Below are 23,142 nucleotides of genomic sequence, written 5' to 3'. Positions count from 1 at the left end.
TTATGCAATGACCTTAAACTTGGAACCCCTGCTGGTCTTTTTACGCAGAACATAAAAGCTTATGTTTTTTTTTCTTCTTACTTTTGGTTTCCAAGGCAGTCTCACATCCACTCCTATGAAGTTTGCTGTCTGCTCAAATTAACATGTGCTGGGTGGCAGCCTGGCCTGTCCAGCGACCCACTTGCCTCACTCTCCCCACTCTGGAATCACACTTCAAGCCCAATCAACCTTGCTTTATTCGTTTTGGGGAAGAAAAAAAAAAAGATGTTGCCTCTGTAAGCAAGAGGAAAGATTGAATATGAGATGTGCAAAGAAGGACATGAGGTGAGTTAAGTTTTTCCGTGCGTCACAGGAGAACAAAGGGATAAAGGAGAGAAAGAAAGATGGAGAGAAGGAGACTGGGCGTGGAAGAGACAGCAAAGAGTAGGAAGCGGTGCCTGCATGGCGTGAGAAAAGCCTGTGTTCGTGGTCTCTTGATGGGCTGGTGAAGCTGAGGACGGCTCAAGGCCACAGACCAGAGGGATTTAAATGGCTTTGCTCCTTCCTCTGTGGAGGCAGTAAGCCAGCCACTGCCTCTACAGACCCCCTTACCCCTGTCTGGTGCCCCCCCGCAACTGCAGCTACATGACTGATTACAAACTACAAAAAAAAAAAAAAAACCTACAGCCAAAGACAACTTTACTGTAAAAGGCTGTCCCTGCAGAGATCGGATCAGAGCCCAACAAAGCCATTTCCATTTTCCTCCTCAGCCTAAATGCTAATCTGCTCATTTTCTCCAATACAAAAGCCTTTCTCAGCAGTTGTCTATACTTGGTTGTCCTGGAGAGGCCACTGAGGCATGACACTGACAAGGAATAAAAAAGGAGCAGGCTGGTGACTGCCCAGAGGGGGCTCAAGGGCAAGCGATGGGCAGATAACCGTGTTGTGAGGCTCACAGTTGTCTGCAGCTGCATGGACATGACAATTCAATCTTCCCATCTGACCCCCTCACCAGCTCAGCCCCAGGCTATGTCATGTACTGACACAGGCCAGAGTGTGTGTGGGCCAAAGGGCATGGTATGGCTGCATACTGTGAGGTACTTTTGACCATATTATCACACCCCAACTATTATATCAAACTCATTGAATAGATTTCTGAAGTGTTAGAAACAAAATACTTAAAGCAACAGAAAGGAAAGCATCCCCCTAAAAGAAATGCGGTTAAATCACATTTCCTATACTTTGTCGATTGTCACTCTCTAACTTTCTCTTTTTAGCTTCTTTCTTCTGTCATGACTTTCTTTGGTCTCTTGATCATCTCTGCAGTTATATCCACTGTAACTCTGACCCAGTAGGAAATCACAATGCTTCCTAAAAGCAACCAAATATTTTTTCAAATTAATTTGAAAAACTCAGTTTTTTTTTTTTTTTTTTAAAGACAAGAAATTTCAACTGAGGACATGAATATTTTCCAATTAGAAGTGTTTGTCCAGTTGTAAGGCTCCAGATTTGGTTGTGTTAGCCTCTTGAGGCTTGGATCCCCCCCGTTTCATTATGAAACTGCATTCCAATGAATATCCCCTCAAAATGAATTTCTGCCATCACCAGGGAAGATAAATCAGTACTTGTATGTTTAAACTAGTCACTTTGCAAGATAGACAACCTGCATTAGAACTTAACAGCAAGAGTACATGCAGTTATTTACAAATGCCGTCTACTTGCAGTTATCAGTGCATTTCCTCCCTGAACGAACACAGTGGGAGGAAAGAAAAGGGAGTGCATTTGCATGAAAGGGATACATTTCACCCCCTGCTTTCTAGTTCTTCCGTGGATATTTTCACGCCAAATCTGGGCCAAAAACGTTGAGGAGAACTATGCACAGACAATTATTCCGTGAGGTTTTTTGATGTTGAAAGGGCTTCCTTCATGGCAACCGCCTCTCAAGATGGAGAAACTGCTTACATGCGAGGCTCACTCTAACATCTGTTCCCATTTGCTGGATAAACCACAATGAATGTGGTTCATGCAAGAAACATGATTGCACACAGATTTGACATTCAAACAGTAGAAAGCCTGTATTTTTCACAGCAACTGCTCCACAAAAGATTTGAAACTGAGTCGAAGTTGTGACACAGCAGCATCCTGAAAAACTGTCATGACCTGAAAAATAGAGCTATGGCTTTCAGAAGCTAAAGCTCTGAAACATCGTGTCTGAACTACACCGAGGCCTCCGTCAAAACTCTTTTACCGCCAGTTTTTCTTATAAGATGTCTGCTTCCTCCCAAATATAGAAAAGAAACCAGTGACTGAAAAGCTAAACAATTGACTGAAAGTGGTCGGAAGTAGAAAGAGGGGATTACTTTAGCTGTCGTCTCTTATAAGTTATGGAAAATCCTTTGTATACATGCGCAGAAACAACCGATGCAGCCTGAGTGCATTAATGCAAATATCAGTCATCCCGAGCTTATCAATCCTAAATGGATATCTGTACACAGTCTGCTTGACTGAATATGGGGGGATGGTGACAATTTAGTGACATGTTATGTATAAGACCTCACACTTATGGAGATTTTAAAATGACCCATGAAAGGGTTTGCAGGCTGCAGTAAATCCTTTTAGCTGTGCTTTCACTTGTGGACAGAAACGAAAATGCATGACGAGGAAGCTCAAGTCCAATGATGCCTGTTCATCGTTTTAAAAGTGGAGATTCACCAATTGTCAATTATGACTTTTTATTCTAAAGGCTTTAAACAACTTTTCTTCATTTGTTTTGCCTTAATCGAGCATTCAAAAATATAAAAAAGAAAATAAGGAAAAACATACTGTGGGCCTCAGTGAAAAAAAGCTATTTTCTCTGCACGTATGCTGCATTTCCTAACTGAAAAAAGGAGGACATTTTTTTTTTAAATGAATAAATAAATCAGCTGATTCGTTACCAGCTGATGAGTTACCAGTCGATCTTTTAGTGCATCCCTGATTAAACGCTACATCGGTATGCTTGCGTGCCAGATGAGTATGTTTTACATTCCACTAGAGGCTTAGCTGGGTTTGTTTTGTTCCCTTTAATCAAGCAAAGCCAGTACAATGATGGTTCCTCTCAAAGGCAACACGGTGAAATCGCTGTATGACATGTCCAGTGTATCCAACATATGCTTCAATCAACTATAAAATTAAAACCACTAGCGGGCCAAGTGGGTAACAGCTCATCTTATAACAACGCTGTGTTTTCTCTGCCGGTAATCCCAACCTCCTGCCACTGACACGGACGTTAATTTGACACTTCCCACCAACTAATTATTTGTGCACAACCAAGTCACAGCCACACCTCCCCTTCATCACAACAGCATTTCTCCAAAGAGCACTATTTCTAAGATGCACATAGTGTAAAATAACCTCCTGCCTAGAGGACTTCTATTAGCCGCTTCCCAGCCTATAGGCATGGACGCAACCGTGGAGGAACGCCTCGTCTGAAAGCAATTGAACCCATGCAAGCATGCAGTGATGGGAGGTGGATGCAGTCCCTGTGAGAGGGCGACACGGTCGTACTCGTCTTCACAAGTAGCTTGCTGATGGGTATTTGTGTGTAGTGGGTGTTATGAGAGGGAGATGTGTGGGTATCTGGCCATCAATCTGTTCAAACCCCAGCAATTATCTGATGTGAGCAACTCATGCAGATAAATGCACAATCACACATGAACTGCACAGTCATACTGCCTCAGTGTTCCACGCAAACAAATCCACAAGATGATAACCTACAAGGCTGACATGTCAGCCACTCAAGAGAGGCAATACAGCCCAGCTACTGAGGCAGAAGTCTGTCTTTAGCTCCTCAGCATAATTACAGCCCGAGTGAATAGTTTGGAAACGACAGGCAATTAGACCTTCAGACAGCCTGATCCTAAGAGTGCACTCACTACTAGCTTAGGCAGCCACTAGAAAAACGCACACCCAATATAAACACCCAACAAAGTGACAGCAAGACAAAACACGGACACTATAAACAAAATGCGTGGCATTTACAGAACAAACAGGGACGAAAACTGGTGCTTTTGACCAAATTAGCTCGAGTTATGAGATTTCCATAACAACGTTAGCAAAACAACGATTCGTGTTTGCAGTTTTTATAGTGACCATCCCCCAAGTGCACGTTCTTCTCAAGTCACGTCTGTAGACGGCTGGACTGGAGATAATGTAGTAATTAAAGTTGCAGACACCACCTGATTCAACATTAAACACACAGAACTAAACTGTGGAGAGAAAAAAAGCCAACATAACAGAACTTTTCTGCAATTTCTTCTTGTGATGAACACAAGCTTGAAGCAAAAGTTCTTTTGTGAAGTATAGAGCTTTTAAAAAAGAAGAAATGGGTGAACGGGTGGCATCTCAAACCTTCAAGGCACCAATAAGACTGCCCCAAGATAGGTCCATCTCTGCTTTTATATCTGACAGCAGCTTCATTACTGTAACAGCATGATGGTCAGACTGTTGTGCTTCTCCAGACGCAAGGTAACTGGGTCAATGACCTGCATTTTTTTTTCTTTTTTTTTTTAACCAGTGAATGGAAAACCTTGGATGAAGAGAAAAAGTGACTTTTCCATTCCCACAGTTACAAGAGGTTTTTAGATAACCTCTAAAGTCAAACCCCACTCCTCCAAATTCTCCTGTCTCCTTTAACGCTGGCTTAGGCCCATCTATTTTTCTAGATTTATCTGCAGCCCTCCGCTCTAAACATGACTCAGATTTTATGGATGGATCAACTTAATGAGTGTGGATATAAAAAAAAAAAAAATCAGTCTGGCTACACTTCATTGTGATATTTAAAAGGCGCCTTGCCTTTGACTTTTTATCGTTAAGACTGCAAACACATGGCACAGTATGCAGAGAGGAGGGAAATTAACAGCAGTGGAACATATTTATTAAGGCTCGCTCAAAAACTAACATGGAAAGGCAAGAAGTGCCTTAACTAAAGGTAAAACGGCAGGCAGGCCTGAGCTCATAGGCAGCGGGTAATTGAGCAGAACATATCTTGATGTTCTGGTGAAACGCTGTTCTCCATTTCTCCCTGCAGAGGATGAATCACACCATTGTCTGTGTCACTAGATTACATAAGAGCTACGGAAAACTCACTCGGTTTCATTTCTTAGCGGCAAAAGGGCACAAACTGAATGACCATGACACGTTTGAATGGGTGATGTGTGGCATGGTACGACGGCTCAAAATCTGACTGCCGGAGGACTATTTTAGCTCAAAAATGTCTACATTAATGTTGAATCAGTGAGAATCTAGAAAGGAATTACATGAGAAATGTCTCCCTTCAACTCACTCACAAAATAAGGACCACTTCATTTCAGCTTTCTCCATTTCAACATAGTGACCACAGCAACATGATACATCATGTTAACTTCAACAATTTCAGGTATTTCGATACTTCATGCAGTCTATTAATTCTCCGACTAAAACGACGTCCCTCAGAGTTGGTTGTCAGCAGCTCGTCTTTGCCAGACTATTGCGGGAAGGCTTGTGGCGTGACAAATGTAAGGTGTGCCACAAAGCAGACGGTAAAATCGCTATTAGCGCCTGCATATAAACAGAGGAAAGGCTTTTACCAGCAGGAGTTTATGGACAGTCAGGCTGACAGATGTGAGTGCTCGGGACAAGACTCTCAAGGTCTGAGCAAATCACTCAAGAGTCCAGACAAGACCAGACACATCCCCGAGGATTCAGACTAAACACAGCCACATAATAAAAGCCATAATTCACCGGAGCAGCGTCTTTTGTCGAAAGGGCATAACCTGCATCTTTATTCAGCCCCAAGTCTAACGGTCTACGAATTTTGTTGTCATCCCTTCAAAGCCATTTAAAATGCAGGATTTTGTAAATTGCAGAAACAAAACAGTAACCAAATGAAATAATAAAAGACCTAAAAATGTCCGTCATCAGCTAACTCAAAATAATAACCTCCATTGAGCTGAAAGCAAAAGCTGAAGAGTTTTAAAACGTTATACTTACAGATATCGGGGGATTCGTCTGAGCCATCTGGACAGTCCTTCTCCCCATCGCAGCGCCAACCTTTGGAAATGCAGGTCACCTGGTCCTTGCACACAAACTGCTTAGGGTTGCATGTCTTGGGTAGGTCATCAGGTTTGGGAGCTGAAGAAAGCAAACAATAAATAAATAAATAAATAAATAAATAAATAAACAAACAAGCTGGCATCTAATCATCAAATCGATTTAGAATAACAAAAAGAAGAAAGAAATAGCCCTCGTACTTGCATCGTATAAAAAATAAAAAAACTACTTTGTGTACTGAGTCTATTTAAAATGTTCCACTTTAAAGCAGCACCGATATTGTTGAACCACAGCAAAGCAGCACTTGAAGGTTAACAATGATATACATAGGTTTTATGTTTAAAGACTCTCACACATGTAACACACACATTTGGTTTATTTAAATAACAACAACCATAATTAAAAAGCCCTCTACAAGTATCCAGCCAACAGTGGTGCCTTGCAGTTTAGGGCTTGTTTGCTCCCCTCTTCTTACGGACGTCCAGTTTCTTTCTGCTTTTTTTTTTTTTTTTTTTAATTACTCTTAAGGTGTTTTTCAACTCCCACCACAGAGGCTCTTTCATGTTCCCCCCACTGAGACATAACCGGGCATTCAATCACCCTCTGAACCATGGGAAACTGTGGAGCACGGCAGTTCTGGGCAGCCAGTCAGCACAGATTTTTGAGGTTCACCACAGGCGGACAGCACCACAGCAACACTTGTGACGCAGCAGAAGGCTGACACTACTGAAATGCTAAAAGAAAAAAAAAAAAACAAGTTAAAATGAACTTTACCTACATTTTCAGAACTCAGTTTTCCCTCAAGGAAACTTTCAAGCATGCAGCATTTTTACGGTTAACAGACAGCAACTGAATATATCCCTCTTCAGAAAAACGCTACATAGCATTAATAGCTCCCTCAAATCAGACAGTGGTCACTTTTTGGTTAATGTCCGTCATCTTTTGTGCAGACATGTCTGTGAAAGTGACGAAAATAGCCACAGTAAGCACAAATATATTTTCAGAAGACTACGAGGCAAAGTCATGTGAGGTATAGAACTAGAGTGCTCAGAATCACAATTTCCTAACATCATATTACGGGCAAGGGAGGAAGTGAGCGTCTTCACGAAGGTCTCAGTCTGCTCACTCATTTAATCTCAGATTCTGGTAGTAGGATGAACGGGCGAGCCCTCTCGCCTTCTGACATTAAGATGAGCAGCTCATTTTACGCTGCTGCTTTCTACCCAGGTGTAAAACTTTAGATGCTCTTTTATGCCCACCCCCATCAAACAGTGGAAACTGAAGCTAAAACAGTAACATACTGAATTTAGTTGTAACGCGAACTGCCTTTTTATACTTCAAATGTCACTTTAACAGCCTTTTATTGCACAGAAAGCTGCCCTACACTTTGTACTTCCAAATTGTACTTACTCACATCACATTTTTAGTTTCTTATGTTATTGCATCTTCTTATCTGTAGTTATAGTAGTTATTTTTGGTGCTGATGTAGCACTTGAATTTCCACTCTTATTTTTGTCCTAAACGCACGCGTGGACGCCGTCTCTGCAGTCGCCGTTTGTCGGATGAGAAGTTGCGCCACTCGACGCAACCATTCCTCGTCCTCCCAGAGACAGAGACTCATCAGAAAAACATGTTATTTTGTGCTCGCAATTTGAGTTAACAAGCATTGAGCATCTAGTGAAACCAAACGTTGCTCAACGGGAAAGGTTGAAAGTAATGACATGCTTTGTAATTACAGCAGGCAGATGCTTCGGATGCAGCTCATACACGTTTAAACATCCATTGGACCAAAAAAAAATAAAGATAAAAAGATGACTCAGTGCTGCAGTTAATCACAGATAAAGTCACTGAGAATTTGAAAAGCACTATTATTGATTTAATAACATCAACTGTTGGATTCCTCTAAACAGCTTACAGTAAAAGAAGTCAAATTACACCACAGCTGCTGTGTGCGCCTGTCAGCTGTTCAGAAAGCGCTATGTACGTGTTCAAAGATGGAGTCTTTACAAACTCTGTATTTCATCAAAGCTTTCGAGAAATAAAACAAAACTCTGCGGTGCTAAATGTTGGCCAGCACATGCAGCATCAGTTCTCCTCTCAGACACGTGGCAGATTGTGCAGACATGCAGAGTTGGTGATGGACAGGGTGAACTCAGATGGGATGAGTGCTGCCAAACTATGTTTGTTGGTAGGAACACGATAAAATCCTTGTGATAATCGCATCAGGAGTATGCAAAACCCAAAAATGTGGAAAGGCAAAATGTTCAACTCATCCACTGCCAACAAGTTTCAACATAACCAAATCAAGTTTATGACGCTAATGTGTTTTGTCAAGATGACACGTTATGATCAAGCAGACTCTATAAGGGATTAAACGTACCATTAAATGTAGCACAACATAGAGAAAATTGTATTTACGTCACTGGATGTAAAGAGTGAAGCCAAAAGGGACATTATATATAACAGTAATCTGTTACATTAAAATGCACTGGTGTTGAGAAAATGGTGAAATTAAGGAGCTCATGTCTGGACTGGAAGCTATAAAACCAAAAAATTATGTGAAAAAGCAGTTTTCCTGGTCCTTCATAAAATGATCAAGCAATGGAAATATTTGTACTTTCTTTTTTTGTCTAAAAGGTTTCCATCTAATTAAGAAGTGCCAGAAAATATCACAAAAGCTTTTTTTTTTTTTTTATCTTTGTACCTTTTCAGTTTTTCAGCTGGTTTTGTGAACAGGAAATAGTGAGAACCAGATTCCTTTTTGAATTCCAGTAGCTTGTAAATATGAAACACTGTAAAGCCACTAGCAAAAAAAGTGACAATTTATTCATTTATCCCAACTAAATAAAACAAATAAAAAAAAAATAAGAATTATGACCATATGTAATAAATACAACAGTGACGTATTCCATCATTAAAAAATGGCTAATCAAAAGTGAACATGAAGAAAAAACACATTTTACAGTGACATTTTCTATCGGTGCACACAAGAATGAAAACACAATGGCCATTTCAGTGGGGAGGGTTGTTGTACTGTACTGTTGGGTAGATCTGCTCTGGGAAGGACAACACTGAAGGTCTCATTGTGATTCTCTGCAGGGACGAAGCTCTCACTCGCCCTGGATGACTTGCCTCCCTATACTTGGCAAGCGGGGAGGTGTTTTGGGTGGGTGATGGAGGAGTGCACGGCAAGAGCACTGGGATGTGACTGAAATCACAAGAAGCTAGTGTAGCATTGCAATCGAGTCCATTCTGATTGTCAGGCTACGGTACTTAGGCCCGGCTCCTATTTCACATGACAGTGAAGCGTTTGCAAGTCAAACAGTAAGACTGACTGTCCCCGGCTTTTTCTGCAGATACAGTTGGAGACCAGGCCAGACATATTTGAGCCCAGGACACAAATTAGATGTAGATGTGCACCAATTGCTATTTTCTTGGTCGACTCCAATTTTAAATTGTCCTACCTGCATATATACATGTATGATATCAAGCAGCTGGTGCATTTCTTAAAAGATGTTATAAAGTTGGGATGTCAAATGTGATGAAATAGCGACGCCTCACCCACCCCTATACCGAGAATATAAGGGGACGTTAGTCATCTCTTAATGCCAGCTTATCTTCTAACTTACTAATGTCCTTCTATGTTTTTGAGGGGAGCAAACATGCAGGATTTGCCAAAGCCCATATGTTGCCTTTTAATCTGCCTGAACAAACAACAACAAAAAAATCAATTAAAAAACAAAACAGATGTAAGACCTTTGTTAAGGAACGTCCCTCTGGTCGCTGCGTGAAACGACTGGCCTGAGCGAGTTGTGTCTTATGAGAAGCATAAAACTGAAAATAAAACACTGTGGGTTCTAATTATATCATCGCTTCACACACTAGCATGAAATGACTGCAGAGTGGAGAACCTCTGAGACTAATTGGAGGTTGTGGCTGCGCAGGGGTGAGAGACCGGGGGAAAGACTGACAGCCCTTCCCTTGAGCAGTCCTCTTTCAAAGCCCACCGAAATATCTCAAACAGAGATGTGTATTGTTAATTCAGCTGGCAAAAAGGCACAGTTTTTCCAAAGTAACTGCCAAAATACTGACAATTTTGGAAAACAGGGGGGTTCAAAATCTTACTGGAACGTTAAATTTGTGTGCATTTATTCTGTCCACCAAGACATACCCAATAGAAAAACACTAATGCCACTGGCAAGGTACAATTTATCCTTACATTAAAATCATACAGTATAAGGCCACCTTCCCGAGTTACCATAACAGCATCTCCCGTCTCAGGTGAATGGCAAGTAATTGCCTCAGCTTTTCCTGTTAGTTCAAACAGGCCAGAAAATGTATCTCCTGCTCGTCAAATTAAGCCGAGAAAGAAAAAAAGCATCCCAAGGGTCTGTATAAGAGCTAAATTGCATCTAATTAGAGAAAAATAAGAGAAAACTTACACTAATAAACACAACCAAAGAGTTTGAATTTAACTCTGAAGCTAATTTTGTGCAACTTTAAGAGTTTGATAAGAAAAGGAATTTCTATTTCTAAAGGGAAAGTACACCATGAACAAAAATCAAAACAGCCGTTTCATCCTGGTAGATTTTCTGTTTTTTCTTCAATTTATAGGAAAGAAAAAAACAGCAATATGCTGAAGGAAGTAAATATTAATGCTAGATAAAAATTCTTGAGGAGACAGTTGAACCAAGGAATAAAAGTCAGTGCTCTCAGAATATGTTTTTGGTTTATAAGAAACAGAAACATTTGTTTTTTGCTCCCAGTGGATTCAAGTTCTCACTTGGACATATTCAATGAAGCTAAAAATCTATTTTAACCAAAGAAATGATTTCATATGTGGGTTTCCACTGAGCTCTGAGGTTCCAGACAGATTTTACAATGGAGTCGGAGGAAGTTGTGCTCCTCCCAGGCGGCTCAAGCAGGAGTGGTGGGGCTGCAGTGCTGATCACAACGCAACCAACAAATAAGCCCAACCAGAAGTGCACTTAGACTGTGTAACTCAAACTCTTATCTCACTTTTTGAAGGGTTATGGGTGTTTCAATAGTCGGTGCGCTGCAGTTACGATAAATGGGGAAGTGTTACGAAACTGCAGGCGCTGAAATGACGTTAATGTTGCACATTTCGCCGGATTACAGGTGTTTTTATGCGTCTGATATCGAACAATGAAAGGGATTAATGTTTTACTGCTCTGATTTACTGCTTCCTTGTCACAATCAGACCTCTCCCTCCTCATTCACAGGGGAGCTTGCTCAACAGGCTGACAGTGTGTGGGTATATGGTGTGAATACAAACAAAAACTTAAGAGTTAACAAATGTAAGAGCTCTTGCGGTTATTCAAACGGAGACAGGGAATAAATTGAGCCCTACTTTAATCTGAAAAGTACTGCGTCCCTACCAGGACTGTTCATAGGGATGAAATTTCACCCTCAGTAGTCTGTTTACACCTTATATCCTGACTGAATTTTATGTAGAAGTAGTGGTAGTTGAAGGCAAGACTCTCCTGAAAAAGATTCCTGTTTTTCCAAATGCATCTTAACTGAAGATGTCTGTCCCAAAATTAGGAATTCAAAATGTGGTTCAAACAATTCATTCCCATATTAAACCATGAAATAGCTGTGAAAAATGTTCTGTGACAAAAACAAAGCTTAGCCACAAGAAGTGAGCAGAATAAAGGATGAGCACGTTTGTCAGAATGTAAACTGAGATAAAATCTTCTCCATGATGTTGTCACTAAAAGATTTAGTGAACAAATGCTTAAATCCTGAGCTGTCATACACGTAATGCTGTGAATCCGCAAGTTGCTTCCTGGTATGTGGATGCTCCGGCTCCACTTGGCTGGCTTGGTTTGGCTTTGAGCGTGCTGCCAGCCATATGGAGCACACACACACTGCATTTCTGACACAGGGCGGCTAGAGCATTGCATTGTCTAAAACACTGCAGAGTGAACCCACCCCCTTAAGCATTATGCATAACAAAAAAAGTATTAAACACAACCCATGAGCAAATTCATAAATGCACACAGACCCTGGCTCTTATAGAAACAACCCTCCCAAGGGCCGGATAAAGTAGTTTCAAGGCCATCGGTTCATTCACAAGAGACAATTTAAGTGTCACTCTATTTTTATGTAATCCAAAAAGCAATCTCAAAAGGTTGACGGGAACTCTTTAGAGACGGAACAAGGTGAAGTGGTGAGTAAATGGTGTTGCAGTCTCGATTCAAGTGATGGAGGCCTGCAGACATCACCACCAGCTGGGATACAAAACTAACCCCCCCTACCCGGTCTTTCTTCCACAATACGGCCATCCGACTCTACAGATCAACTCCAGATCCATGCAGCACATTCCAGCACCTTCTAATTGGTTTCATGTGTAGCTTTGCCTCAAAAACACAATCTGTAACATACGAGCGGCTACAATTACAGAAACAACGTTCCTGTTCAATTCAAGGGGAAAGTACTTGTTTGCTCAAAGAATGCCAGTGAAGGCCGGCGTCATGACTTTAAAAAGTTGCCTTTGGCCCAAATATGTACTGTGGGGTTGATTTTATTTAAAATTTGCACATCACAAAGACTCTGAATTTTCTCTACAGGGACACAGAACACCAAACAGCATTGCTCAAACTGTATAATTTACTTTTGTTTCATGAGCCTGAATGTCACACTGAGCAGTTCAAAGCATTTATCCCACCCAGTGCCTTTGTGGATCATTTTCAGGCCAAGCAACAGAGCATGCATTCTATTAAATGTGAAAATGTGGCACCACAACTGTGCAATGAGAAATGACTCTGGCTATCTAAAATGTTCTGGGTTCAGTGAGAATCATATATCATCAAACGTTGCATTTTAAAACATAAGATGGCATCAAGCCAGGAGTCCACCTCATGTTTGAGAGTGTGTTCATTTTTTGACTTAAGGCACTCCACTGACCATTGCTGTTTTCAAACAACCTCTGCAATGTCACACTACGAAGAGCATGAGCAGTGGAAGCAATCGCTTACATTTGTGCAAGTCACGGCCAGGCGCTGAGGCACTAAAACCACACAGTGCACATGTGAGCTATTCAAGTTCTAAATTACACGTTCAATGAGGGTTGAAGATGGAGACGAATGGGTTTGAGTTAACGCTTACTCCCCAGCCTGAAAGCCTTTGTCACATCTCGCAACAAAAGAGCTTTGACCTCAGAGGTACCCCGACGACGCTCTGTAGGACGTCACAGGCCAGAGCAATAAAATGCAACGCACTAAAAGGAAACACAGAGTATGATGGATTGACACTAAGATAAATTTAAATCGGCTCATGGTGCCGCAAAAGGAAGGCTGCTCTACACCCATCCTGGCGTCTCTGCGTGGTACAACTCTGTGCAACCACAAAGGAACAGTCAACCCAGATTCAGCTTTTATGAAAACAGAATATAGGAGCCACAAAATAAAAGCTGGACCACATAAATGGAGGCATTCACTGAAAATCTAATACTTTTAAATCCTGGCTTGAACCTTTTCTCTGAAGCTACCAAAGCAAGACTGAAATGAGGGATGAATTCACTATATTCCTCAACAAGAAAACTGACTTCAGTTGAGGGATGATTTTATCTGATTTAACGTGGGTGCCATGAGTCCCTTATTAGATTAAATTTAAAGAAGGCAGAATTACTCCCAAACAATACACAATTGAAACGACATCTACTGTACATATGACCAAACATCTTCTTAGTTCAGATGAGAGATTATCAGTCTTCATTTTTTGGAAAAGCTACTCATGCTACAGAGCAACCAGGGAGAAAACCCTTCCACTACAACCTAATCAATTAGCTATTTAACTTTAAATGTTACAGTCAAGGACAATACACAGTTTGTCACAGTTTGATGATGCTTTTCAGAGCTGAATTCAACTTGTTACAAGAAGTACAAGAAGTTGTACTTTAAGGGAAGGAAAACATCTGTTTTGGAACTTTAGAGAACTTAATGTATGGAAAAGATTTCATTTTCAGTCACTTGGCCCACTAAAGTTGTATGATAACATCTGTCAGTATGACAACACACAGTATGATAGTACCAGAGCTATATCCATCAGGTGTCAAAAAAATAAGATGAAATTCTGTGAGGACGCGTTACACATGGCACAAACTGGGCTGTAGTGTTGAGCTGGTGGTACAAAATTATCTAAAACTATTGAAAACTAAATCAAAAATGTTGCCATCTATTTGATTTTATTTTAGTACTTGGCATTGTGAGTGACGTTTAAGCTTACTTGGGTCTAGATTTCTTTTCCTCAGCTCAGACACCAATAAAAGTCTGCTTCAAGTGCAGTTACAATCCAGAGTAAACGCCGCGTCTCTGATCGGCGTAAACCGCTCTGACATTTTACAGCAACCCATGAAATTGAACCCCATCTGCATACATCCGTTTTTGTTTTTTTTCCTATGGACCAGGTGTGAAAGCAGCCAAGGGTTCCCAAGATCAATTGATTCCCCAGTCAAGCGCAAAGCCAGCAACCCTGCCAACATCTGCCCATAAGCTGGCACAGCCAACAGGCTCTGCACACCGACAGCAGCAGAGCTACAAAAAAAGAGCTAAAAAAAACAACATGGCTGAGGCATCAAGTGATGACGTTATCACAAAATAGACCGGTTTAACAAAACCAATATTCCCTCAAAGAAAGAAATAACTTAAAAACGGTGATGCTTCCAGAAATCAACCCTGCTACTTGCAGTCAAGAAATACTGACATACTACAGTTGTACAATGTTAGCAGCTACACTAAAGACTCAAATGTTGATCTGATTTTACCTTTTCATTCACTGTGGATTGTCATTAAAAGCAAAACGTTTAAGAATATATATAGTATCTATTATTTGATAACAATCAAAACCCCCCCTTTGCTGTTATGTCATTTAGAGGACTAAGAGGAAAATCTGCTGATTTCTATGTGAAATACCCCACAAAGGCTGAAGGGTGGACACCTGGATGAACGCTCTTCACCTCAAATATTCTTTGATTGCAGCACACTTCTTTGTGAGAGCATTTTAAATGACAGGAAGTCATTCTTGGTGATTATCTGAGTTGCAGACTGTTTCAGGTGTCTCACCCCTGACCCCACCTTTGAGAGGCTGAAGAGAGCAACCCAACTTCTACCATCTTTACAATTTCTATGAATTATGTTGAATTTTTCCAGCAGATGTTTCCAGGGACAGGTCTGAGGAAAAGGTCCCAATAAAAGGGTCAGGAAAACACGGTGTGGAGGCTGCAGGAATTCAACCTCTCTGACCCACATTTAAAACATCTCACTAATGGGATTCTTCTGCTTCTGAGGCTTGTGGAGATGGAGGCGAGCACAGCTGTTGGGACGTAATAAAAATGGATTTCTACTGATATGAACCAGCACTAGTGAGCTTCAAGAAATGTCAAATAAACGTAAATCAGACAAAAAAAAGCCTAAAACAAAACGAGTGCAGATAATACGAATAATAATAATAAATAATACGAATAAGAATAAGAATACTCAAATCACATGCAATGTCACTTCTTCAAGAGCTAAACTGAGATGATGGTTCAGTCAGTGGCTGATAAATCAAGGTGGAGTCATCTTACTTAACTTGATCAGCAAACTTGCGACAAGCAACTTTTTTCAGTACCAACAAATATTTTCTTATCAATCATTGTAGAATGTCATTGTTGTCAACATTGCTCGAATACCAACGTGTCCCTTTCTAGGCTACATTTGTTACAGTACACTATCGCTGACAGTAATCATGTCAAACTGACATCTTTAGACAAAATTGGGTATTTAATGGCAGGATTTGGAGGATTTCATACAGATATGGTTATAGACTACCGCCATCTCATATTAAGATTTTATTTATTTATTGTATAATAGTTAAAAAACAAAAACACAAACAATAAGCATCAATTGGTTTCATTGCCTTATTATTCTAGAGACACAGTAATGTTGTTTTGGTGTTGTTGTTTTTTTTTTTTATAATATTAAAGTGTACCAATGTGACAGCTCTAACCTGTTTTAAAATACTTTCAATGTAATGAAAAAAGGCTCATTTGAACACTTAATTAAACCTTTAGAAATGTATTTCTGTTTGCTAAAACAGAAAGGAAGCAGAGATCGGGAGGTGGAAATGTACTCATGGAAAAATCTAAATCAGGACTGCTTAAAATGAAGAAGTCTGTCACCGGGTCACACGAGGTCACACGAACAATATCAGCTCTTACGGTCAGTCTGGTGATCTGTCAAATTATAGCTAAAGCTTAAAAGCCTTACTTGCAAAATAGAAGTAGAATTTAAAATGAGTATTGATGTTGAAATACATCTGTGTAAAATAGCAGAAAATAAATAAATAAAACAAATATAACAAAAAAATGTCAAAACAAATAAGAAATAAATAAAATAATAAATATGTAGCATCTTTTTTTTCACACTGCTTTGCATTTAATTATTTTTCAACAAGAATCTTTACCATTTCTGTCTTTAATTTGCTTTCGTCATTACTCCCTTGTTTTTCCCATTTTGCAATATGTGTGACTCACTGCATAAGAATTGATTAAAGGTAGTTACCAGCTCACTCTTAAGACTTAAATATGAGTCTGACTGCATTTTTTGGAGGGGCACTTCAGAAGGGTGAATCACAACTACATTTAAACGTATTACAAGATCAGCTCCAAACTTAGAGGAACCAATTTCTCTTCCCTAAAAACCACGACTGAGTCACATCCTGTATGTGATGGTACGAGCCCTTGAAATTAAAAGGTTTCAATGCCAGCAGTGTGATTGTCATACTTGGTCTGAAAAGATCATAAGACTGTGTTGCATCCTTCACTAAGGCTTGAATCAAACAGATGGACCTCAAAATACCTTTCAGAACCAAGAAAAGGGAGTCCACTCCCCTTGATTCAAGGCTCTGCGAACTTCAGTGACCTGGATGACAGAGTCTGCACGTACACATTCATTCTCTCGTTATGTCCCCTTTACTTGTCCTCTGTCATTTTCTCTTTCAGGTTTATTCTTGTATTGGCACTTCAAAAAACAAGAGATATTTTGTTTTGACTTGAACATAACAAGTAAACACGACTGAGAGGCCAGTCCATTGTAATATTTGGTTATTTTGAATAAAAAAAATGACTAAAAACAATCAATACCGGTTGATCAATGACTGACCAGATATTCCAGTTCCCATTTTGATTAGTTATATCCTTGAAAAAAAAAAAAAAAAAAGATCTCAGTTCCAGGTCCTCGTTTTAGGGGCAACTGCATTAACTTATTTTCTTTCTTTTAATGTTGTGGTAATCTCAGTAGGTCTAGATTTTTACTGCAACAGATGAAAAAACTAAGATTTAGATCAAAGCTAGAGTTCTATAAGATTTTATACTATCCACAGTCATTAGAAACAAGAATTACAGTCTGTTCTTTTTGTTAACTTGTGTAATCATGAATACAATAGAATTAGAGGACTTAAAACCTATTTCCCCGATATATTCACCAAGAAATGGAAAGTGCACTTAAATCAAAACCAAAAGATTGGAACCGAATGACATTACAGTTGAGTAATTGTTCATCCCTGGCCTTCATTGCACCAACATGTACACCAATGGCAGTGTGTTTATGTACATCAACTGTTTATGATGATATAAAAACACCCATTGTATAGCCAGTTCCAACACATGATGTATCTACAGTGTATGTGCCAACTTTAAAAGAGGGATTCTTTGCTTCACCCTCCCTCGCCCTCAGCCATCCCCCTTCCAATCACATTTAAGTTGGATTAATGGTCTCCCTGTGTCCAGATGTTACATACTGATGGAGGAGGAGGAGGGTGGAGCTTGCATACTCATGTAACCTAAGTGATCCCTCTAAACAGCCTAAACTTATGTAAGATCCTATAAAACTGAGCTGCATGTATGCTTTATATGGGTATACCAGATAGTAACTGGGCCCAAAACAAAAATTAATACTTAAGCCTATGTCCCAGACAGGAGGTGATGTGCCAGTTGGACATCAACATTTAGTTTTGTAAATGCTATTGAAATCTAAATACATTTAAAAAAGTGTTAAGTAATGTGCTACTTTATACCTCTAAAAGATTACAACAAAAACAAAAAAAAAAGCTTTTGGCTCAACAGGTCTGCAAAACGTTTGTCACCGCAAGAGCAATGGTGCGTTTTGACGCCTCGTAATTACCATGAGCGGTTCAGGGGTATTAAGGAGCTCCCGGGACGTAAGAGGATATGCACACAACTCATTTCACTCTCAGACTCTACCTGAATGTCATACACTAATTCCCAGGCTCCCACTGCAAGTCGGGACAAGACTCGCTATTAAGAGCAAGCAGGCAACTGTTGTTTTCATGTGCGCAAAGTAAGTGAAAACAAGCATAAAACGATCCATGCTGTGGGTTTTGACATGGAAGTCACGCGCGGCATTCCGATTATTACAAATAAGAAGAAAAAGAAGATAAGCAGCAGGTTGGGTTGGATGGTTGCTATCAGATGCTACAGATAATTTGCATGAGGACTTGTTTTTATTTAAATGATTCTTTTATTATTGAAATTGAGAGGGCGTGCAGGAAGACTCCGTATCAGAAATAACAGTTTTGTGTAAATAGGTCGTTCAATGCAAGTGCTGCAATAGCATGCTACCTGCTGAATATTCCAACATTGAATAACCTCAGTGTGCTGTCCTACAGGGAGGCCCTTTTCTGTCCGCTCACTCAGATTTTAGGCCAAAACACGCCGCTTTATTTGTGTGATACTTTCTCCGACAAAAAAAAAACCTCTCTCTGCAAGTGGCTGATGTGGCATGCTGTGTTATAATGAACATATTTTCAGTGTTGGATACAACTCTGGTGAACATATAGGCCTGTGCGCACAGATGCTCTGCAGGAAAAAAAAAAAGTGGTCATCATGGCTTTTCCGAATAACACAATGCAAGATTATACAACAGGCTTTCTTACCTACGGCTGCACAGTTAAGAGATATGATCTCTGAGCTGAGTATAAATCCCAAGTAGAGCAACCTCATCGCCATCTCCTGAGCAATGCCCGATGGCACCGCTGTTAGAAAGGAATGGATGAAAAGTTGGCTGGACTTGTGAAAGCAAAGAGCCTCTTCCACCACCTCATCCAAACCTTCTCAGGGGTTCAGGGTGCGATTGTCCGTCCAAAGCTGCAGCCTCAGTCCCGCACGGCGGCCGCTCCAGACGGGCTTCTGCAACACAACGAGACTCACCACAGCCCAGACGAGGCTACAGCTGCACGGTCATGTATATTTCTGTATGATTATCGGCATTCAAACATGATGCACAGCCGTAACCTCTATCTCTCGGTGTTTTTTAGTCGGGGTCTTTATTTCATCACACCACGCCGCCAGCCCGAATCCACTGGTGGTGAAAATGAGGCAACACAAGCCGCTGACTCCGGTCCCCTCACTCCATGCCAAAGAGAGAGGGGGAAAAAGAATAAGGTTTCTAAGATATACGCTTTCCTTTCGATGCAGCACAAACGTGTCTCTGGGCTTGCGGCTGCATGAGTGTATGGTCTGTCTCAGTACCGACCACGGTGGATCAGCCTGTGACGTAACGCTGGACTCGGAGCGATCAGGAACGTCTGCGCATGCGCCAACAACCCCCCTTTTCCTTTTAAGGCTGATTTATGGTTCCGCGTTACACCAACGCAGAGCCTACGGCGTAGGGTACGCGGCGACGCGCACCCTACGCCGTAGGCTAAGTCGTCGATTTAACGTGGAACCATAATTCAGGCTTTATTTCATGTGCTTTTTTTTTTACTCAGTCGCGGAGGTGGGAAATCAAGGCAGGAGAACTGGCTGGTTAAAGATTGGGATCAACAACTGTATGTTCAGCAAGTTTCAGTTCATAATTTATATGGATGGTCTGCCAAAGAAGGTATCCAAGATGGTGAACATAATTCTAATTTTGGGTAAATATCATATACATAAAAATAAATGGAAAACCAGCAAACCCTCCATAGTATGTTTTAAAAACGAAATAAAAAGTTATATAACATCTGTTAAGGTACTTTCAAAAGAAAATCAGTCTATAAGTAATTTATGTGAAACCATGTTAGAGTCTTGTTGAAATGTCAACCCCTGTGATTATTTTATTTTGTGATTATTTAAATTTCTTTTATTTATTTTCTTTTTATTTAAATTTAGAAGTTTATCTTGAAAAAAATGTATAGTTACATATTCGCTTGTGTGTTGTGAATTTATGTTTCAGTTGCAAACTAATGTTTCCTCAAAGGAATTTTGTAATTTTTAAAATGTTGAATAAAGTTTGTTAAAAAAAAAAAAGATGAAACTGGCTCCCGGGAGCAGCCATGTTGGCTCTATATTTATACAGAATACAGAGTTTCTCCACATGCAATGAGGTAATGATAGTTTACCAAACATCTTCTTCTGGATTATCCAGCATGAAAGAATTCTCGGTTTTTCTTCCTCACTTCAAATTTTTATTTCACTGTCTATGGGCAGATTCGATTACAATAAAACTAATATTGCCTCTAAAGAGAGATGCTGTAACAGAAGTGAAATAAAACGATGCAATATGATATTTTTACATAGTTTACAGGTCTACATGAAAAATCACGAAGTGTTGTGGTCTTCAAGCCCCGCATTCTGCACCAAACACCGCCCCCTAGTGTTGCACAATTATACGACATAAAATAAATGTTGCTACATTTTTGTATAGAAATCTTAATAATTGTACAATATAGCCGATGTTATTTTCCTGTGAGGGTTATGTTATGTGATTAGTTCAGTGTTTGCTTTTACGCTTTTACGTACTTTCAGAAAGAATGCACAAGAAATACCAGGTAAAAAAAAATAGAAATAGGACCGTTACTGTGGATAAGTCTTCAGCACCCCTTGTATCACTGTTTTGTAAAGTTTGACCATCCATACTTATTCTTTAGTCTGTTCATAAAGATACAGATGGAAAATACAGTGATAATATTAGAGGTAGACTGAATAATCAGGTGGCCACTTAGCTGTTTATACAGTTTAAACAGTATGGCAATTGGCAACATACCTTTTTTTATGTTGCCATAGTTCTTGACCCCTTTGTTACACACACACACACACACACACACACACACACACACACACACAAAAAAAAAAACTGCGTTCAACACAAAATAATTATAAAAGCAAAAGTCAGTAATTAGTGCGACCTCTCGCACAACCAAGCACAGATTTGATTAATTTTTAGGACACGGTCCCATACAGATGTTTACTATAATATCTGTTTTGCATTCTGCTGAAGTTAAGAGTGTATTCCAGTATATTGTGTTTATATCTCAAAGAGACTAGAAAATAAATATGAATGTCATTTGATAACTTTGATAACACAAGATTAAGGGCCACTATGACCATTTCACATTAGTGTATTTATGCTTAGAGAGCAGAGCAAAAAAGAGCCCATTAAAATTCTGCCATGTATTCAGGTAGATTCATTAAAATTTTGAAATTTTGATCTCTTGCTTCAATTGGACTATGAATTGAAATATCCATAAGGAAGTCCAAATATAGATTCATATAAAATTAAGTGACAGCCTGTTTAATATGGTAACAGGGGGGGGGGAATGCTGTTATAGCAAATGTGTTGAAATTGAACAGTTAACATTAATTACCTTATTAACACGTCTTCTACAATTCAAAAGTAATAATTAAAAATGCTTTTTAACGGTTTACAAATTGTTTGTTAGTTGTGATAAGACAGGATAGTCTGATGAAATACCTATACCTGCAGGGGGCGCTGAATACTTACATTAAAGAGGAATGCGCCCTAATTAATACAGTTTAACAAAGCAATAAGGCGAATAAGGCATTAAGGCATTTTAGAGCAAAATCTGGTGAATTTCCCAGACAATTCCTCAAAAGAATTTCTGGCTAAAGAACAAGCTGGTGAGAGAAACGTTGCCCCATCTACAGCTGACTGGTACCAGAAATGCTAATGCATTATTCTGTTTTGCAGGCATGTGGTATTGTACAGTTTTCCTTAATTTTCCCTTTTCTAATCTGTATTTAAACAAGTATACAAAAACAACAAGTGTGTATTTCACTCCTCACAAAGAAGCAGCAGTTTTTCTCTCTGCAGTCTTGAGAATAAGCACTCTTTTCAGGGATTTTCACAGATGTTTATCCTGAGCTTGAATTGTGGGAGAGAATGTGAAGTATGTGGTAAATATGTGAAAAACATGCCTGGGGTGTCTGAATCTGCTTAATTCAGGCACTTTTCAATCCAAGCAGTTAAAAAAAATGCCACAGCATTGTTGTTTTTTTCTTTCTTTTTCTTTTTTAATTTAAACTCCATGCATTGTAGTAGAGCTACCTCAAATGTTAACTGAAAACATACCTTTGTGAAGCATTCAGTTTATTTAGTGTTTTTGTTTACTAGCTGCTTTTCGCATTTGCCAACATAGCAAAGCTACATAATTGCTGGTGTCACTTCAACCTGAGAATGCCCCCTTCATGGGAGGAGGGTTGAGCACTGTCATCCAGAGAGAGACGGACGCCAGCATGCTGTGTGGGAGACAGCTTGAAAGAGTGCCAGCATAAACACTCCCAGACCACATGTTCTCCCAGGGCAGAGGGGCTGGCCTCTCTCCAAGCACATCTGCACACAATCCCTCAGCTCTTAGCAAGCCAGCCAAGGAGAGTGCAGAAAAGGAGGGAGAGGAGAGGTGGGGGAGAGAAATGTTTCCAGACGGAGGGAACCTGCTTTTTCTTTGATCCAGTCGTGTCAGTGATGAAAGAAAACACCTGACTCAAAAGAGAGAGATAGAGAAAAATGTGCAGAGGGACAGGAGAAGAGCCTTCTAACTATATGCAAAGCTAGGAAAAGCTCTGTGTTTGAAAGCACACCACCGTCTTTGTCACTGTGCATCACAGTCACAACACAGGATTTACATGCCAATATCGGCATGGTTACAATCATCACAAAGTCTTCCCATCTTCTTCTTGTATATTCATTTATTTTGGAAAATAATCCATGTCCCAACAGCTCCTTTTGTTCTTTTGGTATTTGTTTTGCTATTAAAGTGCAGCTTTGTGCATATTTTCACAGAGAGGTAATT

General features: G+C 39.9%; 1 protein-coding gene across 1 annotated transcript in view; it reads right to left on the bottom strand.

The window, feature by feature from the left end:
* The window catches only part of lrp1ab (low density lipoprotein receptor-related protein 1Ab), an 88,045-nt gene extending 68,452 nt beyond the window's left edge, over positions 1-19,593 (bottom strand). The window contains exons 1-2 of the mRNA XM_061736122.1: positions 19,006-19,593; positions 5,989-6,129 (exon numbers count right to left, since the gene is read on the bottom strand). Of these exons, the coding sequence (XP_061592106.1) occupies positions 5,989-6,129; positions 19,006-19,078 (214 nt within the window). The 5' untranslated portion in view covers positions 19,079-19,593. The remainder of the gene's footprint in view (positions 1-5,988; positions 6,130-19,005) is intronic.
* Positions 19,594-23,142: the final 3,549 nt, after the last annotated feature.

This window comes from Cololabis saira, chromosome 12 (assembly GCF_033807715.1).
Source record: "Cololabis saira isolate AMF1-May2022 chromosome 12, fColSai1.1, whole genome shotgun sequence".
Taxonomy (NCBI): domain Eukaryota; kingdom Metazoa; phylum Chordata; class Actinopteri; order Beloniformes; family Belonidae; genus Cololabis; species Cololabis saira.
The sequence above is the reverse complement of the archived record's forward strand: the minus strand, read 5'-3'. Positions and strand labels throughout refer to the sequence as shown.